This window comes from Alosa pseudoharengus, unplaced genomic scaffold, assembly GCF_046254945.1.
Source record: "Alosa pseudoharengus isolate Yale_2024_CS ecotype anadromous, Long Island Sound unplaced genomic scaffold, YU_APseudo_1.1 YU_APseudo_1.1_scf_14, whole genome shotgun sequence".
Lineage (NCBI taxonomy): Eukaryota > Metazoa > Chordata > Actinopteri > Clupeiformes > Clupeidae > Alosa > Alosa pseudoharengus.
Window position 1 is genome coordinate 32582726 of NW_027468609.1, and position 27284 is coordinate 32610009.

The 27284-nt window shown below is 43.4% G+C and overlaps 1 protein-coding gene and 1 long non-coding RNA gene across 2 annotated transcripts in view; both read left to right on the top strand.

Moving 5' to 3' along the window:
- The first annotated feature begins 2428 nt into the window (after positions 1–2428).
- Positions 2429–4007, top strand: LOC143122558 (uncharacterized). Its single transcript, XR_012986721.1, has 3 exons — positions 2429–2546; positions 3753–3810; positions 3961–4007. It is a non-coding gene; the product is annotated as an uncharacterized LOC143122558 (long non-coding RNA).
- A 10098-nt stretch (positions 4008–14105) lies between these two features.
- The window catches only part of LOC143123373 (collagen alpha-1(V) chain-like), a gene marked incomplete at its 3' end in the record, with an annotated part of 26068 nt that continues 12889 nt past the window's right edge, over positions 14106–27284 (top strand). The window contains 1 exon segment of the mRNA XM_076284732.1: positions 14106–14557. Coding sequence (XP_076140847.1) covers positions 14458–14557 — 100 coding nt within the window.

The following is a 27284-nucleotide window of genomic DNA, read 5'->3' on the forward strand; positions in this document are numbered from 1 at the left end:
AGTGTTCTGTCTCACATTAGTTCGAGTCCACACATCACAAACACAAACATGAAACTCAAGACTCCTCTACAGCTTCATTGCCTTCCCTTACTCATGATCATTTCATTTCCCTCTGCATTAAGAAAAGACAGGTCTCATTGAGGCTATAAAACCCTCTCTCTCATATGCCCCTGCTCTCTCTCCATCTCTCTCTCTCTCTCATTCTCTCTCTGCGCTCAAAATTGTTCCATTGCCCTCAGCTCCTGTGTTTTCTGTTTGGGTTTCTAGTTCCCGTTGTTTGCGAATCTGTCATTAGGTCCAGACCACACTGCTGCCTCATCATTCCGCCCCCGGATCATCATGATCATCAGGCACACATAGTTGTCCAGAACAGGCCGTCCTGGCCAGAGCCATATAAAGAGAGTTGCGACACTCCCATAGACTTCCATAGGAAACAGGGGCGCCTTAATACCACCCGAGGCCCCTGGGCTATATGTTTTTTAAGGCCCCCCCCCCAACCGCAAATATTAATTATGATTAAATGATACCCGGCCCGCGATCTGACCCGACACATAGCGTGCGCTTTTGGTTAATAATATGCAGTGTAGCCTATTATTCAGCCTATGTAAAACCTTTACATAAACAGGAACAGAATGCCCTCGAATCACGTCAGCCTACCCATGACATCGCTTATCAAAAAGGCTAGCCTACTGCATGAAAACAAGCGTTGAACTTTTACAACACATGTTGTAGGCTAAGTTAAGATGGGTAGGCTACACATATGGACGTTTAAAAGCTTTTCAAAAGTGCGTGTTTGTCGTGTCGGGGGGTTCCCCAGGGTTTTTTTTTTAAATGCTGTCTACTTAACACACCAGTTTAACGCAGTTTGGGAGGGACAGAAATACTTTTAGCCTATAACAAGCTGGTGACGTGAACATGGCTACCTTATGCATTATCACTACACTACATGGAGACATATCTCACGTTAACAAGGGAGACAACATAACATAGACTATTATATGTGCGAATGGGTTAGCACAAACTTAGCTGTTGGTGAACGGAGATGCAGATCACTAATTCATGTCTTTGCGCCACAGCCCATGTTCTGCGTTCACTCCAATGAGACAAGTGAAATACATGTTTTTAAAGCCGTTTCATTTCCAGGCTATTTGCTACGATATTTACCTGCTATGCCTTCTGTTTTCATGGACAGTTACAGGAATCCACGTCATTCGTTTATCGTTGCTTCAATCCTACCCACGTTATCTCCAGAGTTTGTATGATAAGTTTGTCAGTCAGTTTCAGCCTCTCCTCTAGCTCCTCTACACCCGTTGGAATTTATTACGTTTTGTTACATTTTGTTACACTTTAGAATTGGAGAAGACAAAGGGGGCCTCTGCATGGATGTAAGAGCAGTACGATGTGCTCCATTATTTAGGAGGCCCCTCATTGGTCGAGGCCCCTGGGCTGAAGCCCAGGTAAGCCCCTGCATTGACCTCTCCAGAATAAGTCCCGCCTCCGTAACTTCCGTATCCATCCAACTTCCGGGCGTGGATTGTCTATGAGAAATAACATGGCGTTTCGAAATATCATACCGGTAAAACATCTGTAGGTAGCGAAGTTGAAAAAGCTGGTGGGCAGATTGGCCTACACACTTCTGCCATATAGTTTCCACTGGATTTTTTGATTGTCGGTGCCGTTTAAGTAATATACTATAGACTATATTTCTTAAACGGCACCGAAAATAAAAAAATCCAGTGGAAACTAGATGGCAGAAGTGTGTAGGCCAATCTGCCCAGCAGCTTTTTCTACTTTGTCACCTACAGAGTTTGACAGGTACGATCTTTCAAAACGCCATGTTATTTCCCATAGACAATCCACGACCGGAAGTTGGATGGATACGGAAGCTAGGAGGCGGGATATATTCTGGAGAGGTCTGTCACTCCCTGATGTGAGTCGCTACCCGATGTGAGTCACGCATGCTCAGATTGATAGGTTTTACAGCATAACGCCAAGGGATCCGACTGAAATCCATAAAATAATTCACTTTTCTGTTTCAAAAACGTTTTAGCTATCTAAGATTGTTTGATTGCTATAACGTTAGCAAACGCCATTCAAGTGACAGCCTTTGTTGTGCTTGATTGCTTACTTACTTGCCAGCAGTGAACAAACTTCGTTATGTAGGTCAATTTTTATTGCTATTACAGAAGTCTCTCGCTAGCAGGCTACTTCAGCCTCTAATCTAGAACTGACATTAGAGATCATGCCGTGAAAATGTGATGCCTTACGCTAAATAATACATTACTGCTGTGTAGGCTAATGTCATTATTCTGTGTCTAACAGCACAGGTAGTCGCAAAGTAGCAAAGTGACGCATGCGCGACTCACATCCGGTAGCGACTCACATCGGGGAGTGACAAGGTCTATTAAGGCACCAGTGATAGGAAACAATGGCGGCGCTTTTTCCACGCTACTTCCGCTTTATGCTGAGCTCAACAGTTCCAAACTTTGACATTCACGGCTGTAGCCCCATTGACTTCCATTGCTTTCTGCCTGATATTGTCAGTGGTAAGTAGACGAATGTACGACGTTTTTTTAATTGTCATATGCATTTCCTATACCAACTGCACTATTAGATACTGGTATTGTTCTTTGAGGATTTTGTGCTGCTTGTAACTGATATTTATAGCTTAAATGTTGACCGAAATTTTAAAGCCAAAAGTTAGCCTGCAAACCTTGATGTGGAGAGAGGCTAGCTTAAAGATAATGTTCCTACGTCAATAATGAATTTCAGACAAAACACATTTGGTTAGCCTATTGTAGTAGGGCAACTTTAGATGATAGGTTGGTTGTCAACAGATTTTTATTATGTTTATAATGCTATATTTTTCAAACCTGATTGCGTTAGCTTACTAGCTTACGTTAGCTAGTCAGCTCATTCACATACATAGTGTTAACGTTAGACATGCTATGAGGGGGAACATGAAAGCTGTTCTCATATTAAATGCTACATTGATAAAATACATTCCATACAGCATGGTAACTCTATATTCAGATGTGCTGGTTATCAATGGGTTTGTGATTAACGCTCTTCAGGTGAAAAATGGAGGAAATTAATGTGATTAAGTTATTGTCTTTAAACCTGAAATAGACTAGCTTGCTAGATGACGAGTTGTATGGCGTTATGAACTGAACCGTGGGCTGAACATGACATGATATAGGCTAGTGTCCACGACTCGTGAACGAGGGGATTTCAATTATGAATTTCAGGGGAAGCAGTTGGAGCAAAACCTAGACTATTATAAGTTTTTGTTGTTGTTACTGGTGCGTGGCTCTTGTGTCCCTTGCCAGTCCAGTCCTGTGCCACTACTGTTCATCCAAACGGGACAGTGGCACAAGCAGTAGGCGAGTGTGGCACGAGCGTGGTCGTGGGACAGTAGGTATAGCGTCTGTATAGTAGCCTAGGAGTTTTTACTCCAACTGATGATCGGTTTCAGTTCATTTAGTTTTCAGTAATTGTACATTTCGTTTTGGTGTTCTTGGTGTAATTTTGATTGCTTTATCTGCCAAGTAATTTGTCAAATACATAGCGAAGTTTGCATGGAAGAGACTGACGTGACAAGAGGGCATTGCCTTTCATTAGGTCAGTGATCTTTGTAAGTAGGACAAATGTCTTTTTTTGGATAACTGAAAAGTGTAGTCAGGTTAATAGGGCATAGATCACTCTGAAAGTAATCCCCAACAAAATCATTCTTCATGTTTTTATTGTTATAGTTTTTGTGTGGACTTGTGGCACCCCCAACCAGCCTTGCAAATGGTTAGCTGTGTATGGGTATGTAAAACTCTTGCTGGCCTCTTGCTGGAGATGGCCTCTTGCTTAGGTTTCTGCTACTTACTTAATGTGTTGTCCCAAATATACACTGAGTGTTACCTGCTTTGTTCTCTCCCTCCATTCTCCACTGTGCCTGTTCTGCTTATCCAGGACCAAGGATGCAGAGGACAAGAAGGGTGTGCGATATATGACTGGAATGGTGAGATAAGGGGTCATGCCGTGTCAAATCACCCAGTGGCTGGAAGGTCACCCTCTCCCAAAAAATCTGAAAAAAATCACGGGTGTTTGTAGACCAAACCTATGCATAAATCTTAAATAGTATATCTGTATCACTAATGGTTCCAAAACTACAGCCCTTTGAAGTTTCAAGCCATTTTAAGCATCGTGGTGAACAATCCTTTTTGTTCAACTTCCAACATTATTGGCTCTTTTGGTATTTCACACACATTAGTGAAACTATGTGAATAGAAGTACATTTTCCTGTTGAATTAAACAACCCAATCAAATCAGGTGTATCTTGTGTAATTTCCCCTCTGCAAAGCTCTGAAAATGGCTATAAATTCATTATGTGAAAAAACATCACCACCTTTGAGGGCTTGTCATTCAAAAAGTATGTGACACAAATTCATCAGATTTTTTTCCCACTCATGTATGGATTATAAGGTCATGTCCATGCATTAACTTTGGTTGTTAACATTATCATATTGTCAGAGCATGTTTATTAAATTGGGCTTGATTTTCAAAAAGCCTGTTTTCATCTTCTCATTTCACCACGTGGACAGTTAACAGGATTTTTTTTAATTTTACCATATATCATTCTGTATGTGAGGATCATCTGCCCAAAATTTCGGCTTGTTGCTGAGTTTCTTCATTGAGATAAGATTTTTTACAAATATTGTCTATAAATCCACTGAATTTGTACTTTATCTGCAGTACCACTTTGCACCACATGTGGTGCTCTTTTAAAACAATGGAAGTCAATGGAAGAGTAAGAGAGTTACTTGTTTGCTGCACATATCCAATCTAACCACTAACGAACCTAAATGAGTGTCAGACCTTCTTTTTATGTTGCAGTGTCACCATACAGTACCTCCCTCCCAGTCTTTTTTGCATTTGTTCCTGTTCTTGTTTTAAACACACATTGAAAACTTAATAAAAATTCTATTGAAAACCTAACATCAGTCATCATGCTGTAGTCTCACCAGCCGGCTGAAATATAAGTTATAAGTATTTTATTGAAATAGTTGATTGCTTATTGAGTTACAAGTGTGTTATTGAAACAGTGGGTGTCTTATCTTGCAGTATGAATCAAATTTTTCACATTTAAGTTGTTATTGATTCTTATTTAGCCTATGTGTTTTTGACATGTTTATGGCTTACTCTTAAAATGTTACCAAGGCTGTGTGGTGCCCACCTTTATGCTATTTCTCTAAAAGAACTGAACAGATTTAATGCATTGATCAAACTTTTAAAATGTAAGCTGTTAGGCTACTGAATGCCATTTATATATTTGATAGACGTTTATTGCTAGTCTTACAATGATCAAAGTTGTGCAGATTTGGGAGGGGGGGGGGTGCATCTTCATCTTCATCTCACCAAACGAACTGAAAAGGACACTGGATCTAATGTTCACACACAAAAAGGATACAAAATGCATAGCCTACGTTTTGACAATGTAAGTAAAGTATATGTAGCGTGATACAGGCAAATGTAGGAATCCAATAACAGCTAATGTCCAGCAAGGAAACAAACGTTCAATGTTAGAACTAGCCTACCAAAGAACATATTTTAGATTGATGTTGCAAACTAATTATACTCGCAATATATAATTGACACTATAATGTAAGCATGCTAACACGTAATAACACTCGTTTTTGGTTTGTTGTAATGTTTCACGTTCAATAACGCACTCGCTGCTGTCTATCCCATTGAAATAACACGACACGCAAAGAGCTGTTTGGAACTGTTGAAGCGTACATGAACCACGTGACCGCGTGGCGGCGACTTCAAAGAGTGTCGCAACTCTCTTTTTATATGGCTCTGGTCCTGGCCCCTGGAACCTCTCCGATGGACCCAAGGGGTCAGACTCGCACTCTGGCTCAGGGTTATCAGATATCCCCAGTGTGGAAAAAAAGGAACATTTCATAATATGGAAAGGTTTAGTATTGAGATGGGAATGGACATTTTCAGTGAAGATTCACTATTCCCACATCAAAAGAAAGTAAACATACCATTTGTCTTACTGTCTTTGTCATTACAGTTGGATATGACCAAATATGTAGCCAACAGAGATGTAAAATAACTAAATAGAAATACTTAAGTACAGTACTTAAGTATGAATGGGGAGTATCTGTACTTGAGTTTTTTTATTTATTTTTATTTTTCTTCCTATTTTTACTTTTACTCCACTACATTTTCATTAGCAGCATTAAGTAGAAAGTAGGCTAAAATAATGAGCAAATGAAAGCAAAAGCCACAGCATTCAGCATGTTATAGCAAATATAGCTAACCGTACATACACACCACCGCCTAGGGTGACCAGATGAGATTGGCTGAAATTCGGGACCCTTTTTTTTTCGCGGGGGGGGGGGGGGGGGGTTGTAGGCCTACATAGACTATTATAAAACATAATGCATTTTCAAACCTGTACCAAAACACAAGTCTGCCTCACAGTCATTGTGAAAAAAAAGACAATGACTGCGTAACTGTGCAAATCAGACTTTTCAGAATAAGGATAATACCCTAACGCTAATAACAAGCCTTGCCAAAACTATGGGTCATTAAGTAAGAATACAAAATAATTGTTAGATTAAGTATAGATTAAGTAGATTAGGCTATGTTGAAACGACATCAGACATTAGGCCGAACGTATTTTTTTTGCACACATGACGCCTCCCCTCCGTGAGAAACACCAAACTCTCTTCTACACACTTTGCAGAATGCTTTCATCTCGTCACTTAAGGCTTTGTCAATCCTTGGGTACCTCCACCCACTCCTCTGTACCTGCATTATAGACGCTTTTGCTTTTTAGCAGCGTGTTGGGGTTCCGGTACATCAGCCATGTCAAGGAATGAATGAAAATGAGCTAAAATCAGTGCATATTCGCGCCTAATTATAGAACGTCAAAAAAGAAACAAGTAGCCGGGGCTGCATCCAGACACTTAGCTGCCGTCGGGGGCTGCATGCAGTCGACTCAACCTCTCTACGGATAGTTTTTAATGTTTATCAGAAAATAACTACTCAGTATTCTGATTGAGTTTAATTTTCGGGACAATTAGGGCAAGATTCGGGATTCGGGACAACTGCTTGGATATCGGGACTGTCCCGAATTTTTCGGGACGTCTGGTCACCCTACCACCGCCAACTTGAGCTGCAAAAGATACAGGAAGTCATTCATTTTCAATGGAAGCCGGCTTCTCTCAGCTGCAAGAAGCGACTTGAGCGTCAAGCAGAAAAGTAAACTTTATGCTAATGAGTGACGCAGTTCAGCGGCAAACAACAAACAATGTAGAATGTTGCCACGTCAGAGCACCCAAAGCGTCAAAAGCTTCCCCGTACTTTTTGACAGGCGTCCTTGACACGGCGGCCAGAGCTTCTTTTGCAGCTCAAGTCAGCGGCGGTGTGTAAGGCATAGCACACCAAGGCCTACATCGACTGTTGTAAGGAGCTGAACTAAATTAAAATTCAACCTGCTTGCTTTTCATTAATAGCACTTTTGTTTAGGCTTTCAAAGCATGTCTATGGAGTGTGATGTAGCTGTCTTTCTAAACATGTTGGATAAACTTCATTATTGGCCTATAAAAGGAAGCAGCAGTGGAAACTGAATGGCAGCCATACCTTTGTTCAGGCTTCAAAGACATTGTGTATGAAGCGTACGCGTCAAGGTGCTCTAAGCAATGTTATGCAGTTTCTAAGCTAAAAAATTGTCACATACAGCAAACATCACCTCACCATCCGCTAGCTGCCTGTGCCCTGAATACACTGTAAAAATTGCGGACAGCCCAGGCTCCAAAAACAACTTGGTCCAACCTGGATCATAAAAACATAAACTGCTCCATCCAATCACTGACGAGATGCGTGTTTAGGGGAGTTTCAATTGCACTGGCGGGAGGGGGAGGGAGTAGTGAGCTAGCTCTCTGTTTTGTTTGAACGTCAACAGAAGTGATGTTAACTAATATCGCTTAGAGCGCCTTAAAGGTACTGCATGAACTTAATAGCCCATCCAAAGTTCTGACTGCTTTCTTTATCATTAAAAGCATAGTGAATGGAGGGGGTTGTCACCCCACCTAGCCTCGAAAGCTTTTACTAGTACTTTGTACTTCTACTGTCAGTACTTAAAGCGATGGTTCGGAGTAATTTCACCCTAGGGTCCTTTGCACCATGACCCCGAGCCAAACACCCTCCCAGAACCTTTTTTCCCTTGGTCGAACCCTGGTCGAGTAGCGCTATCAAAAACTAATGACGTTCTGAAGTCGTGATGGAACCAACTTTTATCTCGTAAATTACCCCACTAATAATGCCCTGAATGGTACGAAACTTCTGCAGTAGTACAACTACGACCTTTAGTCCAATAACGAGGCATTAGAAAGTTTGTAAGTGCACCAGGAGTTTATTTAAATAAGACTTGCCTGATTATCTGCTACTATACCGCTGCATCGACGTTTCTTCCGTGATTTGGGAAAAGCCTGTAAAAGTCCTGGCAGGAAGCATGCATAAGGATGTAGATCCAGGAATGCAGTAATATTTTGTTCGTAGTCCAGTTTGCAACAATTATTAGTTATTACTAAGTTGTAAACACTTCGGAAAAAAATATTTAAAACTGGATATACCAAAAAACGTTGATGTAATCGCTTCCTGCAAGGACTTTTACAGGCTTTTCCCAAATCACGGAAGAAACGTTGACGCAGCGGTATAGTAGCAGATAATCAGGCAAGTCTTATTTAAATAAACTCCTGGTGCACTTACAAACTTTCTAATGCCTCGTTATTGGACTAAATGTCGTAGTTGTACTACTGCAGAAGTTTCGTACCATTCAGGGCATTACTAGTGGGGTAATTTACGAGATAAAAGTTGGTTCCATCATGACTGCAGAACGTCATTCGTTTCTGATGGCGCTACTCGACCAGGGCTCGACCAAGGGAAAAAAGGTTCTGGGAGGGTGTTTGGCTCGGGGTCATGGTGCAAAGAACCCTAGGGTAAAATTACTCCGAACCATCGCTTTAAAGGAACACAAAGTTTTTGTGTTAATTACTCATCTTCGTAATGGTTAAATGACTCATTACAGGGCGAATGAAGACTCTCTTGCCCGCCCCTACTGCCTGTATAGGAAGAATATCCCGCTTGCAAGTTCAGTGTATCGTACCCGCTGACCGAAGCAGGATCAGTTTACATCCTGCATCCACAGCACAGAGGCAGGCTAACGAAACGCTAGCGATTGTTGCAAACGTGTCTATAATGGCAGAGCCGGCGAAGAAGCAGTGAAAACCCTTGACGGAAGATGCAAAGAAAAGGAAAAGAGCTTCAGACCGAGCGAGGGGGAGTTTCGTAGAGAAAAAGCATCAGGCTTGCCTGGTGTCCCTTTAAGTATGTTTTATAATGGGCTACTTGTCATACTTCAGTACTGTAAAAAATAGATAAAGGTTGTATCAGCGAAAGCAGGGATACCTCACTACTCCCTCCCCCTCCCTCCCGTGCAATTAAAACTCTCCTAAATGCGCATCTCATCGGTTATTGGTTGAAACACTTTATTTTGCCTTTGAGTGGGTTGCCAACCCTTAATAGCAATTGTTTTTGTGTACAGATCTCGGAGCCTAGGCTGCCTACAGAGACACAATTTTTTGACGGCCTGCTTATGGGGCAGACAGCTAGCGGATCGTTAGGAAAGATTAGATGAATGTGATCTTTTATGTTTGGGCCTTTTTTGGGCCTGATATCGCTGATGCAACCTTTAAAGGAGAAATCCGTTTTCACATAGATCTTTGTTTCTCGAGATCACCAAGTACTGTCGGAACGGAAACCCCTCCCGAAAACAATCAATTTTACCTGGCTAGAGTTGCTATACAGCCAGCAGCAACGTAGCCAGGCAGCTACAGCGCTACACTTAATGTACATGGGAGCTCACAGACAAATGGTATGCTTATAGATTACTTTTACTTCTACTTAAAGTAATTTTCTAGTCAGATATCTGTACTTATACTCAAGTATGGGTTTCGGATACATTGTACATAACATTGTTAATAGTACTGTACTGCTCAACAGTACTCTACTCAGTATAGCTAATTGGGCAGAATGGTGTTGAGTCAGTAGAGAAAAGCTGTAAGGTTTTTGTAAAGGACAGTGAGTTCACTGAGGGGCACTTCCAGAGAGGAAGGGGAACACTGAAGGTGTCTTATTACATCTCCTCTGTCTGAGAATCAAACTGAAGGGCATAACTGATCTGCACAAAAGCAGAAGTTGAAAACAATTACCAGCAGCCCATAGCCAGAGACTCACAGAATTGTTATTTTTCAATGAATGTAACTTGTTTTGATATTCCATATCCATGTGTTGAGGAATGCTCATATAAGTAGCCATTGTAATCAAATAATCTTACACAGTCACAATATATCCTATAAAATGTTTGAGCATACAGTATGCATATGCCATATGTGTGCATATTTGGATAAGATTTATGCCAAATACTGCTCATGAAACATGTATGAACATACTGTATTATAGTGAGAAAAGTATATGCTTCTGAAAGAACACAATGAAATGAAAGACCAAACAGGGTGTGCAAACAAGACACCCTCCCATCTCATCGACTCACACCAGATACAGACAGGTGGTTCACCTAATGGAGGCAGTAAACAAATTCACAGCACTGCTTCTTAAACAAGGTGGCATTGATTGTAAAGAACATGATTGGTTCATCTGCCCTTTCTGATTGAACTTCTCCTTGCTTTTAAGATTTCTTTTTGCGGTAGTAGATACTGTTGGGATAACAAACGCAACACACACAAGCATAAACACACAAGAATGTGAGTGAGATGGGTGACAAAAGCCTGCAAACCAGCAGGCCTCTGGCCCAGACATCTCCTCTCACCTGCCAGACAAACCCAACTGCTGGAGGACTGGTTCTGAAAGGCTCCGATTGCTGGACATCTCGGCTTTAAACACCCCTCCCACATTTTTGGGCTGGAAGCTCTGGATGAAGAATCAGAGGGGGATCTCCTCATCTCTTTTCCCTCTCTCGGCTCCCCTCTTCCCATTCCTGCACAAGCCAAACTCTCTGCTCTCTTCCTCCTTGGCCCTTCTCCCTCCAAAAGCCAAACTTCTCTCTCTCTTTCACCCTTTTCTCTTCCCATCTTCTCTCCTGTTGATTGTCTTTCATCATCATTCCCATGCCTCTCCTCCTTAGGAGGAACGGTAAGCCTCCTCTTTCCTGTGCGTGATGGCTTTATGAGTCTGAGGCGAGAGGCTTTCTCGTGCTTGGTTTGTTTTAATGAAGTCCGCAACGAAAGGATACAGCATGATGAGTGTCGCTGATGACTTTATAGAAATCTTCACAGATGCAGATCTTTACGGGTCAGGGATGATTAGGAGCAGTGCGCCGCAGTAGTTTATCCCAGAGTCTGTCTTCAGTTAAGGAACTGCAAGGTTGAGCCAGCTTGGGAAAATATATTCAAATGGCAAATTCACTCGACAGTCCTCTGCAGATATCCAAAAATGTGTTCTGCTGAACCCTTTTGTTTTGCTTCTCCAACAAAGCCATGATAAGTGTCCATTTCTTTGCCAAAGCACGCACCAGACCTAGCCAGCTGATTGACTCCCTGTGTCTAAGTGTGATCACTGTTGTTGGCTGGACAGCAGCCTGATTCTTCTTTCTTGGAAAATGGTGCCATACTTTTTCACCATTTCAAAAAGATGAGCATAATTGGAAATGCAAATTTGACATTTTACTGCAACTCAGTACAGTTTTCTGACATACTTTTCCTACGGTTCATGCTAGGATTGGATGATACAATGGCCCCTGTGTTTAAATCTAATAAATCAGTATTATAGTGCACATTTGTATGGGTTTTATGAAGGGAAGGATGAAGACATTGGCTTTAAAGTTGTTTACTCTGAGTGTGCATGACCACATGTATGAAAATCTCCATCTGTCTTGTTGTCAACTGTACACCCAGTCTTTCTGACTACCAGCCTAGTTGGCCTTTTGCCCTCTGCACTTGTAAGTGTTAGATCACCTGTCTGTCTGTCTGTCTTGACCAATGAAATCTTCTCTGTTCTGAGCCGTCTGTCAAGCCTCTGTTTGATTAAGTGCATACTTGCAGTAGCCAAAATACACAATCTGGTTCTTCTTAAATATAAATATTAAACTTGAGACAAGTTATCTTTCTGCTGACGTGGATGGCTTTTTCTAAGGTTGGGGAAATTATGTATTTTTACACACTTGACAAGACTGTGAAAACCTGCAATACCCTGGTAGTTATTTTAGTTCTCAAACATCCAGTAGAGTTAAACATGGATTGCAAGGAGAACTTACAGTTACTTAGAACTTTCTTTCTGCTTTCTTTCTTTCTGCTTTTCTTCAGCTCTTAACTGGTCACTACAAATTAGACAGTTGATTTCATAGAGGAAGATTAAGATCAAATCTGTTCAATGCTCAGGAAAAGTAACTTTAGGGCAATTCCACGGAAAATTGACTTTTTGTCACATCCATAACACCAGCCTTGGCATTTGTTTGATGTGAATGATAACATTCATTTTTTGTGCATTTTTTCTTATTTACATTCTTTAGACAAATTTAGCCAAATTATTTACATTCTTTAGCTCAAATTTCATGTAATCATTCACATCATACCATACCATCACATTTTATTGGTGTTATGGATGGTACAAAAAATTTAATTTTCCATGGAATTGCCCTTTAATAGACACAGAATGTGACACAGTTGCAAGACAGGAGTGTAGAGGAACATGAAATCATCAGTCAACAGACCCTCAATCAGGGGGTTACATAAGGACATTCATTACACTACACTTATCCACACATTATCCACCCCTCACACATACCACCAACACCATCACATCACCGAACCCTGACCCCACTTCCCCATCCACTTTCTCTCTCACGTGCACGCGCTCGCTCTCTCTCTCACACACTCACACACACACACACACACACATACACACACACACACACACACACACACGCAGATGTTCCCTCATTCCCACAAGTTTAGCCGACCACTTCTTTCCCACCTGATGTTGTTTTGTAGTGTTGACGCCATCTGCCAGTGTCCATTAAATGACCAGCACACACACACACACACACACACTCACAGAGAGAGAGAGAGAACACAACAGCCAGTCATAGCATTCCTCACATTCTTGCTGGTGTTTTGCCCTAGCTCACCTGTCCAAAGCATTACAATGTCCCCAACACCCCATACATATTACCTCCCTACTTAACATCTAATAACACAAACCAATCTGTCTGTGGTGGAATTATGAATTATTATGTAAAAGGAATAGGATTTTAATAAGGAGGTTTTGATTGTTGTTTACACAACACAAACGTTCATTGCTAACTTTATACACACACATATACCCATTTGTAACTGTGTGGGTGTCATGTTGTGTTGACAAGCACCCCTGTTATGCAGAGGAGGGGGTCACAGTAACCCACTGTTAAACGGTGTTACGCATTTAGACGGATATTTTCGGTGCTCCATCCGTCGCTGGGGTCTTCGCGCTAGTGTCAAAAGATCATCACCTCCCTGCCCAAACTGCAGTTGGTAAAGCACTGACGGCACGCAAAAGGCTTTTTATAGAGACGAGTGTTTCACTCTTGTGAAACACAATGCTCTCCCCTACTTGATGAATTAAAATGAAAAGAAAATGAGTAGGCTACTCTGCATCCTTGACATCTCCTTGAAATGACTCTATATTGGAAATGATTTAGGACCTGTGGGCCAATGTAAAACATTTCCATGCCAGGTTTATATGTATGGCTTCCGGATGCAACGAGGAACCGAAGTGATTACTCAAGGGTGTCCGTGTTCCGATTCGTATTTCCCGCTTTTCCTCCTCTTATAACGATTATGCATTTGAGTGAAACCAGAGCCAGCGACTGGGCTGTGCAAAGTAGGAACTCCAGCGGATTGAGGAGAGAGGGGGGACTTTCACTAAACTTTTCCCCTCTCTAGTTCCTGTCCAATGACGGAGCAGGAATTTTTATGCTGGCCTTTCTGATTTGCTGGTTTGTCCCTGTCTACGCTTTGATTGACAGGCGCAAGGCATTTTTTTCTCCTCTACTTTGGTTCCAAGACTTCTCAGTGACGCTCGAGAGAAGGGGGACCATCACTTCTGCTCGTAGAATCAACGCTGAGCAGATCAGAAGAGCGAGAGAGAAGGGAGAGGACGAGCGCTAGAGAGAGGGCTGCCCCCGTCCACTTGACCAACTGGAGGACTCCAGACTTCCACAAAACTTATGGCTGCATGAGAAATCCCGTTCTTCTTCCCCCGCTCTCTCTCTCTCTTTTACCGGGATCTGTGGGCTACCAATTCTCTCCTGATCACAAGTTGTCACAGAGTTTTTTTCTTCCAGTCGCTCTAAAGAAATAATCGATCCACATTTACTGTGGACGTCCCGCGACGGCCATGGATACCCACATAAGATGGAAAGTTAAAAGGAGGTTAAGGGACGCGCAACTCACTCTAGCGATAATTATATTTTTTGTCACTTCAGAAGCCCGTTCAGGTAAGTGCCATCGCAAGGACCTGATTTTGTTTGCCTCTACATGTTGCTTTCCCGTGGGCTGTACTCTTCTACAGTTGAAGGCTAGTTGTTGTTGCAACCGAGACCCAGAAGTCAGTTTAAAAGTGCATTCATTTCTATAGAATGTCCACCTGGCCCTTCTCGATAGCTAGGCTGAGGTGACCTGCAAAGGAGGGGGGGGGGGGGTGGCCTTGCTGTCTGTTGGCATGCACCGCTGTTGTCCTGTTGCGCCCTTTACACAGAAGAATGCCACAACAGTGACCCATACTGCACGCTTAGTGAGACTGGACAGAGTTTATTTGGTGCCTGGTGGCACTTTCTGGCAGAAAAAACGTTGTTGCTGCAGTTGGGGGAACTCACTCTGACGAGTCTCTTCCTCTAACTTGTGTTGAACAAGGGGGTCCTGCGCCCTCTATTGTACTGCTTGTCCCCGTAACTCTCATTCTTTAATAACACCGCTGTGCGCTTTTTATCCAGACAGACCCTTCGTCCAATGCAGTGCTTCTTAGCATTTAACCAGCCCACTCTGAACGGATTGGCTATGCTGTCGGTATATTTAATGGTTATTCTGTGAAGATGCTTCAATTTGGGGGCAAGTTGCATACTTTGAGTGGCGTTTAACTACAGTATACAGCCCAGTTGGAATTACAAGCCAAAAGTCGATCTCTAGTTAGTTATTTTGAAAAATAATACCAGCAATAAAATAGTATTTTATTCCAGCATAAATGTTTCTGGCATTATTCATTAGTGATTCTTCGTAAGTTTATAAGGTTGTAGTTTGGGAAGGGCACAAGTTTTAAACTGGGTTTGTGTTTAGCTGAATTCCTCTGAAACATCGGTTGGCTCGAGGTGCAAGCTCGAGCGCCTTTTGATTTTTTAATGAAGAACATCAGTCGCGCGGGGCTGAGAGGCGAGGCGCTCTAGGGGGAAGGCGGGGCTGAAGCTCGTGCAGGGTGGAGTCGCCGCGTGTCATCTCTGAAGATCAGAGATGCGCGCAGATGAGGTTCACCCTCACTGTACGAAAGATTTAAGAGAATGAATTGAGGAACTTTTTTGGTTCCAAAAATAGTTTTAGGGTGCATGAAACATGTACTGAGGGATGAACGCTGGAGGCAAGAATAATTCTACTCAGTGAAATTGTAGATGTTGTAAAGAAAAAAATACATGCCTTGAGGCCACCACCTGTGAAGAGCCAGAGCTCAAAGGGTGCGGCTGGAATTCGTTTTTAGCATTCCGCGACCTTCTCAGAGTGTAATGTAGAAGGTATTTTATGTAATTGTTGTGAGACAGAAATATATTGGAAAAGATTGGTCATACAGTTGTAAAGAAATGTATTAACTTGTCAGCTGTCCAGTGATGGAACTAGGGTGTATGTATATGAGCATGGAATGGTTTACTTGTGTTCATGTTCATATGCCTCTTGAGAAGATCTGTTTGGAAAATGTGATGTCATTGATGCTGTGCCTTGTGGTATGTTCAATACTTTATGTGTGAGTAAGGGTGTGTGTGTGTATGTTGGGGGGGGGGGGGGGGGGGGGGTTGAGAGATGAAGAGGAAGAGAGAGATTAGTTCACTGGTTGTCTTGGTAGGTGGCCTGTTTGCTACTGAGGAAGCCCCAGAAAGAAAGACACATTGAACAGACAGAGCAGGCATTCTGTGCAGCGAACATACCCCTGAGCAGGGGAGAAAGAACTGGATTCAATCACTCAGGCAGTTAGTTGATATGTTCAACAATCCTGCAGACATGTAGGTGTGCTGGCAAGGGATATGAGTCATGTTTGCAGTGTGTGGACCTTGGGAACCCAATGCTTTCAACATGTGTTTAAGAGCAAATTTCAGTGTCCTCCCATAAAGTCTTACAAACTTAACCCAGATCAGATATAATGGCTCTCTGTCTCCCTCAATCTGTCTTTCTGTCTGGTATGACTGAATGTGACTCACTTTCTCTGAATGTATTTAAGCATTTCTTACCCAGAGTGATTAGAAAATGACATCATGAGCGCGTAGTCTTGAAGTGAACCATTTCATGGTCTGTTTTGTGAGGGTCATGGTTTTACCTATAACAATTCTCTGATGATGCAGAGACCAGAGGTGTGGCTTGACAACATGTCACCATATGATTGGCGTGTCTTTATCCCCGCCCAGATATGATGATGTGGGGTTGGGGGGGAGAGGGGTGGGAGGAGAGAGGGGTTATGGGATGCTGGAGGTCTGCCTGCTCCTCTCTGCTCATCGTAAAAAAAGGAGCTGCCAGGAGACGCACATATGGTGGACTGGAAGTTCACCATCTGTCCTTGGTCAATTTGAGAAAGTTTATGAGAACTACACTGACCTGCTAGAAACTACTGACATGTGCTAGCAATGCCTGATGGTGGTCAACTAACTACCCATAAGGAGTCTATTGGCAGAATTAACTTGACATGCTTTTTGGGAGAAAATTCAAAAGAGATGAGTCATAGATAATTAGTAGGTGACTGGTTTGAGTTACTGTGAAGTCCAGAGGCCTAGTGAGAGTTAGCTCCTGACGAACAAGTAGAAGAACCAAGTGTGATTAACATAATTATGCTGCCCCGTCTAATTAAGCCATAAAAGACTGGAATGTGTGTGCGAGTGCGTGTGTGTGTGTGTGTGTGTGTGTGTGCGAGTGCGTGCGTGCGTGTGTGTGTGTGTGTGTGCTAATGACTCATCCCAGGGGCCCCTAACAGCGGTGGCCCCCGTAGTGAGCAGGCCTCCATCCCAGTTGGGTGACATCATCGCTCGGTTGCGAGTCCCCGGAGAAAGAGGCATCATGGCGAGGGAATGCAAATCCACCTCAGGATCAGAGAGCGCGCTCGTCTAAAACACACAGCAGCACCATTTGGGCCCAGAACACAGACTCAGCTAGAGTTCAGAGCTGTTCGGTTAAGAGAGCAAAGTGGGGATTGGGAGTAATTGCTTCCTCTTTGATGATGATGTTGTAAATGTCCCCGGATTCCTTGGACTGGGAGATTCTTTCTGAAGACCAGTGTGTCTTAGATTTAAAGGCTACGCTCTTTGTGTAGCATCACCATTTGTTTTTCATACTGATTAGTTGATGGGGCTTGTAGCTTTGCAACAATTGAGACAGCAATTTGTGTCAAATGAAAACAAGAGAGAGGCAGGCTGAAATGCATGCTGGGTAAGCCACTGACAGCCCAAGGGCGCCTTGTATTACTGTTGTCCTCTTGATGTGGTTTGCAGTTTATGGTCCCTGCTGCTCGGCACCAGCCTCTTTTACTGGTAGACGAACACGGCCGAGCCTGGCTCCAGGGTTTAAAGAGTGCCTAGTCTGCAGCCATCGTTCGCTCTGCATTTAGCCTCCCCAAGCCTCCCGAAAGCTCTCACACTCAGCCAGTCTGTCAGTTCACACCATTAAAAAGACATTACTTTTATGTTAAATTGTGAGAAGAGCCAGTTGTAATGAATTTTATAAGTGTTTGTTCATACAACTTTGTTTAGTTTAGTAGCAGGCAGAGTTAGTTGAGTAGCAGGCAGAGTTTTTTTTTTATATCACTGGTGATATTGTGTTGTGTGTATGAGAACTGATGATGAAAGGAATTGAATGGCAATAGAGATTGAGAGAGAAAGCGAGATAAAGAAAGAGAGAGTAAAAGACTGAAAGAGTGAAAGAGAGAGAGAGAGAGGGTGGGTGGGGACCCAGAGTCAGAGGTTTTATGTAGTTCTGTAATGACAGGAGACCTACAGGAGTAAGGGGTCATGGGGTCAAATGTTTGGGTTTGTGACCTTTTAGGGATGAATGGCCCTGAGTTGTACAGTTTAGGTCCCGTGGGGAACGGAACGTCTGGACAGCCTGTCTCTGAGGCATTGGAGTCACATTGTGTGTGTGAGTGTGTGTGTGTTTGTGCGTGTGTGTGTGTGTGTGTGTGTGTGTGTGTGTGTGTGTGTGTGTGTGTGTGTGTGTGTGTGTGTGTGTGTTTGTGTGTGTGTGTGTGTGTGTGTGTTTGTGAGTGTGTGTGTGTGTGTGTGTGTGTGTGTGTGTGTGTGTGTGTGTGTTTCTCTGTGTGTGCATGTATCTTGCAGTTGATGTAGGTCATATTCTCCTATTGCCCCTAAGGTTCCTTTTAGAAACATTTGGGTTAAATTGGTTTTGCCTCACCATATATAAGGCAGAGTGCGGACACCATCAAAGTGTGTGTGTGTGTGTGTGTGTGTGTGTTCTTAGCCTTGAGGAGACCAGCAGGGCCATGTCACTCCGGTCACTTGTATGAGACAAGTGGTTTGGGGTTTACATTATGATGCAGGGGGTCTTTTAGTTTTAGCAGACCACCCATGCCCACAAGGCCCAGCTTCTTTCTCTCTCTCTCTCTGTATGTGCTTCTCATTTCATTTCATACACTTATAGCTCATGTGGTTCCCCTTTAACTTCATGTTTTAGGTGATGACTCCCAGGTTGGTTGTGTGTGTGTGTGTGAGTGTGTGTGTGTGTGTGTGAGAGAGAGAGAGTGTGGGTGGGTGTAGAGGGGGTGGCTTTTGAAAAGTGTATCCTTTCCGCTGAGGCCAGCAGAATGAATGGGGTCTTTTCACCAAACTTTAAACATGGTCCAGTTTGGACATTTCTGCTGGTTTGTTATGATTAATTACGAGGGCGGGGGGTCTTTGAGTGTTGAGGACCCCCTCACTTACCGACACACGCATACACACACACACACTCACACATACACTCACACACACAATCTCTCTCTCACACACACATCTCTCTCTCTCTCACACACACACACACACACACACACACACACACATACTGGTCAATAGGAAGTGCTCGGTGAGGCTGGCAGGGGCTTGTCAGGCGACTGATTCAACACCTCCCCCAGAATAACATTCCCTAAATACCTGTGTAGAAAGAGAAGGAGGCAGAGTGAGAGATGAAAAAAGTAACTGACCTAGACAAAATGGACATACAGACAAACAGGATTAGAGACCAACAGAAAGCACTTAACAGAATGTGAGAGAGACAGAAAAAAGAAAGAAAGTAAGAAAGAAAAATGTATGTGTGTGTGTGATGAGAGAATGCACCAATATCAATGGACATGCAAACACTTTGATTCATATGGAGGAATGAAGCTTGAGATATGGGAGTTGAAGTCTACTTTTTGGTAACATTTGGAAATGAACATACTCTATGTAAGCATGCATGTATGTGAGGCTGTGTGCATGTGTGTGTGTGTGTGTGTGTGTGTGTGTGTGTGTGTGTGTGTGTGTGTGTGTGTGTGTGTGAGCGGTCTCTGTGTCCTTGTTCACATCTGGATCCGATAAGCTCCATTGTGCCGTCTGCTGAGCCTGGAGAAAAAGGATGGAAAAAAGTAGGAAAAATGCATTCCAGATGTGTCACACACACACACGCACGCACACACGCACACACGCACGCACGCACACACACACACACACACACACATCCCACTGCCACTGGAACAAGAGATTGAGAAACAAAATACTGTTTCATTTCTTTGCAAGAAAAACACTCCGTTCTTTCCCACTTTCAGATGAACTGCTTTCCAAAGACTGTGCTCTCATGTGTTTTCATGTGCATATGTGGGTGTTTGCAGCATCCAGATGTGTGTGTGTGTGTGTGTCTGTGTGTGTGTGTGTGTGTGTGTGTGTGTGTGTGTGTGAATGTGTGTGTTTGTGGTGAGGTTGAGTTTTGCACTATGAACTGTGCTGAAAGTCAGAAAACACGTAGTGCACATATGCGTGTGCAGAAGTGTAGACAGTAACTGCTTGGCAAGGTCAAAATGTAGATCAAAGGTCAAGAACAGCTGGGCTACAGCTGTGTATTACCCACAAACACACACACACAGGGACTCACACACTGTCAACACACACACACACACACACACATTTGTCCACACCTTGTCTCCTTTTGTTTATGACAGGAATGTGTTCTTTGGGAATACACACACTTCAGACACCTGAGACTCCTAACCGCACACATGTGCAGTAAAGATGGCAGAATTGTATGTCACTGTTAATCTGTGTGTGTATCAGAGTGTGTGTGTCTGAGACTGTTCCCAAATGTCCCAAAGCCTGCAATTCCTTGTTCTCTGGGCCTGAACAGACTTAATCTGATATTTGTGTGTGTGTGTGTCTGTGTGTGTGTGTGTGTGTGTGTGTGTGTGTGTGTGTGTGTGTGTCCCTTGGGTTGAACTGGCTCCATCTGATTGTGCTGAGCAGGAACAGAGGAAGTCAGAGCAACCTCTATGAGTCAGACTGAATTGTGTGTGTGTGTGTGTGTGTGTGTGTGTGTGTGTGTGTGTGTGTGTGTGTATGTGTGTGTGTGTGTGTGTGTGTGTGTGTGTGTGCTTGTGTGTGTGTGTTTTAGGGGACTTGCAGTAATTAGGGATTAACATGGTTAATTGTGCCCAGAGACCAAGAGCCATAAGCTGACAAAACGACACACACACTACTTCAGACAAAGGCAGACACAAAAACAAACATTCTGACGTACACACGTGCCAATTCTTCAAGACCAGTTATTAAGTGTGTGTGTGTGTATGTCTGTGTGTGTGTGTGTGTGTGTGTGTGTGTGAAATCATGTGTAGGTATCAGATAAGACTGGCATGAAAAGGAGGTTTTGTGCATGGGTATTATGGGTTGTATCGCCGTGGTGAGAGCGGAAGGAATGTGTATGTGAGACAGGCGTTGACCCCTCACTCACACGCGCTGCCTCAGACCCTCAAAGAGGGCATTATGGGTAGGGCAGAGGCTTTATGGCTGACCCCCAGCCAACTCTCTCTCTCTCTTTATTTCTCTTTCTATCATTCTCTATCTCTCTCTTTCTTTCTTTCTGTGGTACTATCTTTCTACTCTTTGTGCTATTTTATTGCTGGCAGGATGGGTGATATATTTTTGAAAGAATGTGTAAGGTCAAACATGGTCCCGTTTCCTCAGTGAACAAGCTCTTTGTGTGTGTGAGACAGTCAGGCAGCCGCCCACCACACACACACAATCAAACACACACACACACAAACACACACACACTTCCGAAAAGACACAGATACACATTCAGATCTACACATATGCAGACATCTCCACTTTGACACACATATCTCATATCCCAAAGCGGATATATGCTAATAGGTGTATAACTAGATGTACCGCATAGCGGTACAAAATATGACCGCCGCTCAGTCCTGTACATCCGTTCCGCGAAAATAAATCACACTTCAATTTGTCTCCATCTTTTACTCCATCCCCCACTCTTGAAACTTTTGTGTATGCTTGTTTGGCATGCCTGAGTGTGTGTGTGCGGCTGCACAGAAAGTAGCCTACTGGTGCTGAAAAGGTGACTAGATTGTAGAATAGCCTAAGAAGATGTAGCATTGTTATAAAACCTTTAAAATCTCTAAACAATCACAAGTAGGGCAGTTCATCACAGTTCATCCATTGCAACTGGAGTGATGAAAGGTCACTTACACCTGTAGGCTACATTGTATTAGTGAAAAGCAAAAAGTTTTAGCATAATGTTATTTATTTATTTATTTATAAACAAAAACATCTCTGTCAGTTCCATGCCGTTTTCAAAAGCTATCAAAAACAAAAGTCATTTTTGGATGGATGGATTTTTTATGAATGTTTCTTCTTCTACATAAGATTTTAGTCATCTTTAGTTCATGTGATACTTTATTGTCAATGCACAAATTAAGTAACAGTAGTCTGAAACGTTATTTTTAATGCACAAATTAAGTAACAGTAGTCTGAAACAAAATGCTGTTTTACATCTAACCAGTGGTGCAAATAACTGACATGTTCAAATGGGCCTTGATGAAATGCGCTAGTCTGTTCATACACATTTTAATGGGCCAAAGTTGAAGAGCTGTTGTCCGTTATTGTTCGTGCAAATATAGGCTGAATCATGTTCCCTTGCATTGTGTAACTGAGGTCCATGACTAGTCTGGCTTTCACCAGACCAAGCTCAATCTTTTAAGAAATCAAAAAATAAATAGCGGGCAGATCAGGCTGGGTTCACCCAGCCTAGTCCATAGGCACCCGACATTGTTTAATTTTCCGATTGAGATATCCACGCTCTGGCTATTCTAAATGCAAAAATGCATCAGGGAGTTATGACAAAACTGTAACTAACAAACTAGATCCTAATAGAAAGCTGTTAGCTTCCCTAAGCTACAGGTAGGCTTATAAGGTAGGCCTATTTGCAACATAAATTGTCAATAGGCTATGCTGGCGACACAAATAAAATCTCCTTTGGAAACCAATGGCTTACGCCTTACAGTATCAAGCGGACTTAAATTGCCATATCGTGGCGAAAAGTTGTAATAAAATTCACGCAGCTCCATGAGTCAAGGAAAGCCCGAATGAAGTAGCCACTTCTAAATGGGACCCACTACACAGTAGCTTAAGGTGTGTTGCTAAAGCAGCCATAATGAAATGAAGGTGTCATTGTTTGGATACTTCACACACACATGCTTTTTAATTTCACAGACTACAACTACCAAGCTGGAATCAAAGCACATCGATTCCCCTCTCACACCCTGCACGCACTTAAAACAAATAAACAGGCATCTCAGTCTCACGCATGTATAGGCAAAACTGTATCAGACCGGTGTAACGTTGGTAAATCTTCAATTGCACAGAATGATTTTTGTAGCACGCGCAACAAATGACAGTCGAAAGATACAATTACAGTGCTGCTATCAATTTGCTTGGTATAACCGCATTTATAGTTAAATGCAATCAATCAAATTGGCCTCCATCACTCAACCAACACTAACGGTAACATTACCTAGGTCCTTATTGATATTATAAGATTAACTTACCTGCAGTAAAAACAAAGCATGTCCGATAAACATCCTCAGATTTATTTCGGCTTCAAGAAGAAATGGGAATTACATTTCATGTGAACATCTTCCTATCCTTATTAGACGTTCTCTGCGGTAAACTACAGTCCTTGTAGGAAGCGTCCATTGTTTTTCAAACCCACTTTTAACTTCCAACAAAATTACGTCTCACTGCAACGATGCATCATCTAGTGGACAAACGACTACTTATCGCCAATACTGGAAATGCAGCCATGATGATGATGATGAATATTTATTTTGGCTTTCTTTTAATCCTACTGAATTTGTAATTATGTATCGGCCGTTCTAATACCGATAGTATGTGGGTGCCTGTGTGTGTGTGCATGTGTATATGTGTGCACCGCCATCTACAGGCCAATGAGTGTACAGTCACTAAATGTACACATAACCTAATTTTTTTTAGACCCTCCCATGGATGAAATTCTACGAAACTGGCGTACCCCCAGAGAATGCCAGGTCAATCATGCACATAAAATTTGGTGCAGTTCTGAACATCTTAACTGAAGATAGGGGCGATTAAAGCAGAATAATATTGCATTTTCATTTTTTACCGGGGGGGTGCAAATCACAAATGAGTGATTATGGGCCAGGTTCATGTGGGCCCTTGAGACCAAAATACCATAAAATATTCTTCATCCTCAGTGCCACGGTTCAAGTAGTTATTTAGGAAAAACTGCTTTTTTTGTGGTTCGGGGGGCCCAGCACGGGGGGGGGGGAGTGGCCCCCGGGGACGAAACAAAATTTTTCCGTAAAAGTCTAGTGGGGCTATATACCCACCAAATTTCATGTGCACCGGTGTTTCAGTGTCCCGGGTATCGTTGACCAAAAATTCAGGAAGTAGATGATGGGAAAAAAAAAAAAAACGCTAGCGGCGGTCATAATTAGTCAAGAAAGAGTCTTAGAAACATGACACACACAGGCACACACACACACACACACGTGCGCACACGCACACACACACACACACACACACACACACACACACACACACACACACACACACACACACACACACACACACACACACACACACACACACTTGATTTCCTGTCAAGTTTGTGCCGTGAAGCATGGAAAAGAAACACATTTCTTCTCCACAGTCCCTCAGGAATGCTAAGTTTTAGTACTTAACCAACTGCTAACTGATGTTGCACTAGACTACACTAGAATGCAGTTACACTCAAGTAACTAGATTTACAACTATACATGCACACACATTACTGCACAAACAACTGTATTGCATGGAACATCAGGACATCATCAACCACACAAGTGGTCTTCCTTAATCTCCACTGCACATGCACACACATGTACACACACTCAGTCTTGACACTTAATGGTATACAACTACAAACATCCATCATTCCACTACATGCCACCAATGTAAACTTCTCGCTACTGGACTCTGCCGCAGCTGGACTCCGCCGCAGTTGACCCCGCACATCTACATATCGTCCAAGCCAGTTCAACACAACCGCCTTTGTTCGAGAAATGGAATGGAGGAATTCCAAGCATGAGTGTATGATTCTCAAGTTCTTGCCTCACATTAATGAGGAGGTTTCCGGACTTGGCTAATGAGTCTAGCCGTAATAACGAGCTGTCTGACCTTTTCCGAGTAGGCACTTGGAAAGGTTCTGTCGGAGCGGTTAGCCAGATAGGTAGAGACGCAGTCTAGCGAGCGAGCAGCTACATCTGGAAGCGATTGCCCTCACAGCTAGTGCAGTGGGCATCCTGTGAGGTAAACGATAGCCTTAGAGTGGGTGAGAAAAACATGGTGGGTTCCACCTTCGTAGCCCTTCTTGGTCTCCCCCCTTTCTCACGTGTGTTTATGTATTTTCACTCTTTCCCACATTCACGGTGCCATTCAGTCGCTCTCCTTTGGTCTTGTCTTTCTTTAATTCCCTCCACGCCCCATAGATGTTTCTTTCTTTGGGAGTCGGTGCCTTGTGACATGCACAAAACACTCTTGTAAAAAAAAAAGGATAACTCCACGGAGACGGCTAAATGAGCGCTTTGTATTTTTGCACTCATCTGATGCGCCGTGGTATTTATGAGGTATGGCTATCCCTGCTGGTCCATGTCTGGCTAGCGTCCTGCCCAACACACACACACACACACACACACACACACATACACACACACACACACACACACACACACACACACAAACCACAAGCACACAGGAACACATGAGAATACACAAATGCATGCATATACACAAACTGACAGATGAAACACGTAACTCGGAGTGACTCATGCTTTCCAACCTCTGCCGCAATAGCTCCCCCAACCCCCTTTTCCACTCAAGTTCCCCTTGCATGTCAGATACCCTGTTCCCCAAGCCTTCTCCCCTCCCTCCCCTCCACCCTCCTCACCCCTTCCCCAAACCGCAGGGCCCAAGGACGGGGAGGAAAGTTGGTAGCAGGGGCACAAGCCAATGCAAGCAATTTTCGCTTCCACCCGTCTCTCTCTCTCTCTGTCTCGACTAAAACCACAGTCAGCATCAGCTGCTATTTGTTTTACTTTAATACACGATTAAATGCATGCAGAGGGAGAGAGAGAGAGAGAGAGAGAGAGGGAGGGAGGGAGGGAGAGAGAGGAACACTCAGACTGAAGGAAAGTAACAGAAGATCATAAATGAAAAAAAGAAAGCAGAGAGAGGAAAAGAGAGAGAGAGAGCGGGTCTGTTGTGGTGCTGAGTCAGCGTGGGCCTCAATAATTGGTCTGGTTGGTAAAACGGAGCGCCAAACAGAACCAGAGCCAGAGATTGAGCGGGCTGCACCACACCGCACCACACCGCACCGCAGAGCGCCACTCGAAAATCCCAACCCCCAAACCTGGCTCGCTTGAGGCCGCTGGAGGAGCACCAGGCTTTACGTCAGCCTCCTCCTCGGCCGCAAGGCGATCGGGGTTAACTACCTCAAACAGCTGGAAAACAACCAGCTTCACCTCAGGCCCTTCAGCCACCTCAGAAAAGAGGCCCAAAGGACAGTCAGAGGGCAGGAGGAAGGAAACGAGGAGACAAGAGCAGTAAACGAGGAAGGAAACAAAGAGACAAGAGCAGTAAATGAAGAAGGAAACAAGGAGACAAGAGGAATACGCTGTCTTAAGGGGAGAAGTTGATGGAAGGGGGTGGGGAGGCGAGGGAGAGATATAGGTAGGAAGGGGTGACCGCACCAGGTTGAATGCCTAAGGGGAGCTCTGTGGCCTTGCTTAGAGCAAGTGTGAAGTGTGTGTATGTATAATTACTGTCCTCACTTCCCAGGGTCAAAGGAATGTGTGTTTTCGTGTGTGTGAGAGAGAGAAAAAGAGAGAGAGAGAGAGAGAGAATGACAGTGTGTGTTAGCTTACCAGGCCTCAACCCAGCGTTGACCTCAATTTACCCACAGTTTAAGTCCTTTCACTGTGGGATCCGATTGAGGTGACCTGATTGGCTGGCTGGGTTCTGTAATAACATTATAATGTGCTGACAGAGGGCTGTCATTCACCTGTCATTAGGGAGTAACTCCCGCCCCCGGCTGTGGCCTGGCCACTCACTGGCCAGTAATTACAGCGTTTATCCGATGATTGACGACTCAAAAGCCCTTTCTGCAAACCACCACTCTCGCTCATTCTATCTACCTCACTCTGTTTTCTTTGCTCTCTCTTTCGCTCTCCCTCTCTTCCTCTCTTTCACTATTCCACTCAGTCCTCTTTTTTCTCTCCAAATGTCCCCCCCCCTTCTGTCTCTCCTCTGATTTCTTTTTTCTATCTCCCTGTCTCTTTCACCCTCTCAGTTTGCTGGTCTTCCCACTGTTCTTTTCTTTTTTCAACTCCTTTATCACTCTCTCTATCTTTCTCTACTCTCTCTCTCTCCCCCT